Source organism: Durio zibethinus, chromosome 18 (assembly GCF_047325235.1).
Source record: "Durio zibethinus cultivar Kanyao isolate XHJ-2024 chromosome 18, ASM4732523v1, whole genome shotgun sequence".
Taxonomy (NCBI): Eukaryota; Viridiplantae; Streptophyta; class Magnoliopsida; order Malvales; family Malvaceae; genus Durio; species Durio zibethinus.
In genome coordinates, this window is record NC_143179.1 from 1,177,415 (window position 1) to 1,180,399 (window position 2,985).

The 2,985-nt window shown below is 30.4% G+C and overlaps 1 protein-coding gene across 2 annotated transcripts; it reads right to left on the reverse strand.

Annotated features, from left to right (window-relative positions):
- Nucleotides 1-450: 450 nt before the first annotated feature.
- Nucleotides 451-2,852, reverse strand: LOC111300223 (transcription factor JUNGBRUNNEN 1-like). 2 transcript variants are annotated; one of them, XM_089746929.1, is made up of 3 exons: nt 2,564-2,852; nt 1,355-1,671; nt 451-937 (listed from the first exon to the last, which is right to left on the reverse strand). In XM_089746929.1, the coding sequence occupies exons 1-3, from the start codon at nt 2,748-2,750 to the stop codon at nt 551-553; spliced, it is 891 nt and encodes a 296-aa protein (XP_089603055.1). In that variant the 5' UTR covers nt 2,751-2,852; the 3' UTR covers nt 451-550. The 2 variants fall into 2 exon arrangements, with proteins under 2 accessions (XP_089603055.1, XP_022751599.1); XM_022895864.2 differs by having other exon boundaries at nt 1,355-1,668; nt 2,564-2,851.
- Between the last annotated feature and the right edge of the window lie 133 nt (nt 2,853-2,985).

Sequence of the window (2,985 nt, forward strand, 5' to 3'; positions counted from 1 at the left end):
GTTGTTTTTCTTTTTTTTAAAATTAAATGTCAAGTATCAGGTTCAGGTTTTAGGTGGCATTGCTCCAACCCAATTATATAAAATTATTTATTATTTATTGAATTATATATATGCATTATATTAATAAAATAACTATTCAATATTTTAATTTAAGATATTAACTTAATAAAAATATTATCTTTGTGTATAATTAAGATATAATTTATATTAAAAAATAATATTTTATAAATATAATATTAAATTAAAATTATTAAATTAATTTTAGATAAAATCTATTACAATTTATGAAATACAAGCCAGATATGAAACAATAATACTTTAATATCAAATCAGATCGAGTTTAGATATAAATATTAAAAATCGGATTGCATTCCGATCAAACAAAAATTTATCACGATCCAATCCATTGTTATCCCTAATTAAAAACTTTTAATTTTTCAAGATTGGTAGTAATCTTAAACTATTGCATCATATGTAAATTTCTATCAAAATTTCTATTAACAAAATATTATATAAGTGGCAAAAGCGAAGAGCAGGAAATTAACCTAGTTTACATAAGAAAAGGATCAAGAGCAAACTCTACGACTGATTTTAGCTCATCCCAGTTCGCATGTGTGAAGAAATCATTTTCTCGGCCGTTTGAAAAGCTTGAAGATGATGCCATAGATGAAGGTTGAGCTATGCTCCACGATTGCTCTGCATGCCATTGGCTTCTGCTTCCATTCATCATATGATTCACAAATGGCTTCTCATCATAATTTTGAACAATTTGAGAGCCGAAAGTAATGTAATTTTCATGACTGTTGGATTCTACGCTGCAGTTTTGAGAGCTAGGTGTGCCTGTTGAAGGACGTTTAGCTGCGAGTTCTCTCCAATTTGGTGTGTATTTTTTGTGTGATACGTTCCGCTTGAAAATTCGACAAATAGTCCATACTTCCTGCAATCCCAAAATAGTATTAAGCATCCATAAAAATTAAGCATTTAACTTAAAATTAATTGATAATAAGTGAAGATATCAATTTGAATAAAAAAAATCAAACCTAATACTTAATAGATGTAAAATAACATCATTTTAATGCATTTTCATCACGTATAGACGAATACATAACAAATTTTAAAAAATAATGAATACAAATAACAAGCAAGAATAACAAAACAAAATTTGAGCTTCCATGTTAAACATCGAACATAAAAGCAATTGACAATAAGTTTAGAAATCCAATTTAAATATAAGATCACAAAAAATCCAACATCACTTTAACAATAAATTATTCCCACGAAAGAAAGCTTAGTAAAAGGAAAGGAAAAAAAGGTCCGTTTGATTGAAATTTCTTATATACGATGCTTTGCTTACAGCTTCTTGTGCAGTAGATGTGGGGTTGGAAAGGCTAGTGCTAGTGTTACTTTCATTTCCGGTCGGAAGGCGAAATTCATGCATCATCCAATCCGTTTTGGTTCCTTTGCCAGAACTTCCGACGTAGTATACTAATGTTTTCTTTAGCCCAATGCAGGCAGGGGGGTCTCCTCCAAGTGAATAAACAGGCTTGTCAATGCCGGTTGCTTTCCAAAATCCAGATCCCGTTACTCTGTTTGGTCTAATGCTGTTTCTGTACTTTCTTCCTCTTCTGCAGAAGAAATATGATTCAATCTCTCCCGCAATGCTAGGTTCTGCTTCATTGATCATGAAATTATATCAGACAAAGATATTTTTGTATTTGCATGGGCTTTAATCTGTACTCTGCTAATTTTACCAGCCTTGCTACTGGCTTTACAGCCTTCTTGGCTTTAATAAAACTCTTTTGGCTTAGAAAAGAAAAAAGTTATCATTTCCCCTTGGTTTTCAAGAAATATGTTTTCTTTCTAATAGAAAAACCAACATTTTCTTCATAACTCCCAATTTATCACCAAAAAAAAAAAAAAAAGGTAATTATTTTCAACCATATATATTTGTATTTGAGAGTGTCAGAATGTAAATTTTCATCATTGAAATTAAGTGTCCAGTATTTTACCATAATAATTATGTTTTCACAACAATTATGTTGCCTATCACAATGAAATACTTGAAACTTATTCTACGCCAACCAAGAGTCTAGAACAAACATTTCAAGGTGCAGTAGTGAAGTAAGAAGAAAACCATAGTTTAGTTCTGATTAAAATTAATGTAAATACACAATTATCGTGTTACCTATTTCATTTTTTCAAAAGGTGCTTGATTCAGATTAAACTCCTAGTTAAACAAAACATGTTAATTTTCCACAAATACAATAATTGAAAATTTTTTTCAAAAAATTTTTTGAAAAAAAAGTTTAACAATCGTTGTGGTCTGTAAATAAATTGCTGAACTTTTATTTTAAATCATCAGGGTCAAATTTTAACAGTATCAAATAAAAAAAAAAAAAAAACTAAATACCAGATAGCGGGCTATAAGCTATTTTTATTATTTTTTTTTTTGGAACTTTTCAATCTTTCAAAGCAAACCTGAACCGTTTTTCCTTATTGAAAACTAAAACATGTTTTGAAGAACATGACAAACTAATAATCAAAGACGATAGCTGGAACATACTTGGGAGATCCCAGGGATCATATTTGTAGATATCAATCTGTTTGATGAGCTCGATTCTGAGGGGTTTTTTGTCAACTTTTCGTCGAAGATAAAACCCCACCAGCTCTTCATCTGTTGGATGAAATCGAAAACCTGGAAGAGGAACATCTTCGTCCTTGTTATCACCGGTACCTTTGATGATGTTCATCTTCTCTTTAATCTTTATCTCTTCAGCAGGCAAATTGGAGTACAAGAAACAAAGGTTCCTTTAATTTCTTTGTGCAGTGCATGTATCATCAATCATACAGAGAAAGCTTTGAACACAAGCGAATCCTTTTAAATAATGTGAATCTGTAGTCATCATAAAGTTGGTGGTTCAGGTCAAGTCAAATTATTGACTCTATTGCAATATGAACCCAATCAGCTTGGAAAGAGTCTTTTTT

Coding starts and splice junctions, on each gene's coding strand:
- LOC111300223 (XM_089746929.1), bottom strand. CDS start 2,750: ATGAACATCATCAAAGGTACCGGTGATAACAAGGACGAAGATGTTCCT. Junction 1,672..2,563: donor TGATCCCTGGGATCTCCCAA/GTATGTTCCAGC, acceptor TGATCAATGAAG/CAGAACCTAGCATTGCGGGA. Junction 938..1,354: donor CATCTACTGCACAAGAAGCT/GTAAGCAAAGCA, acceptor TTGGGATTGCAG/GAAGTATGGACTATTTGTCG.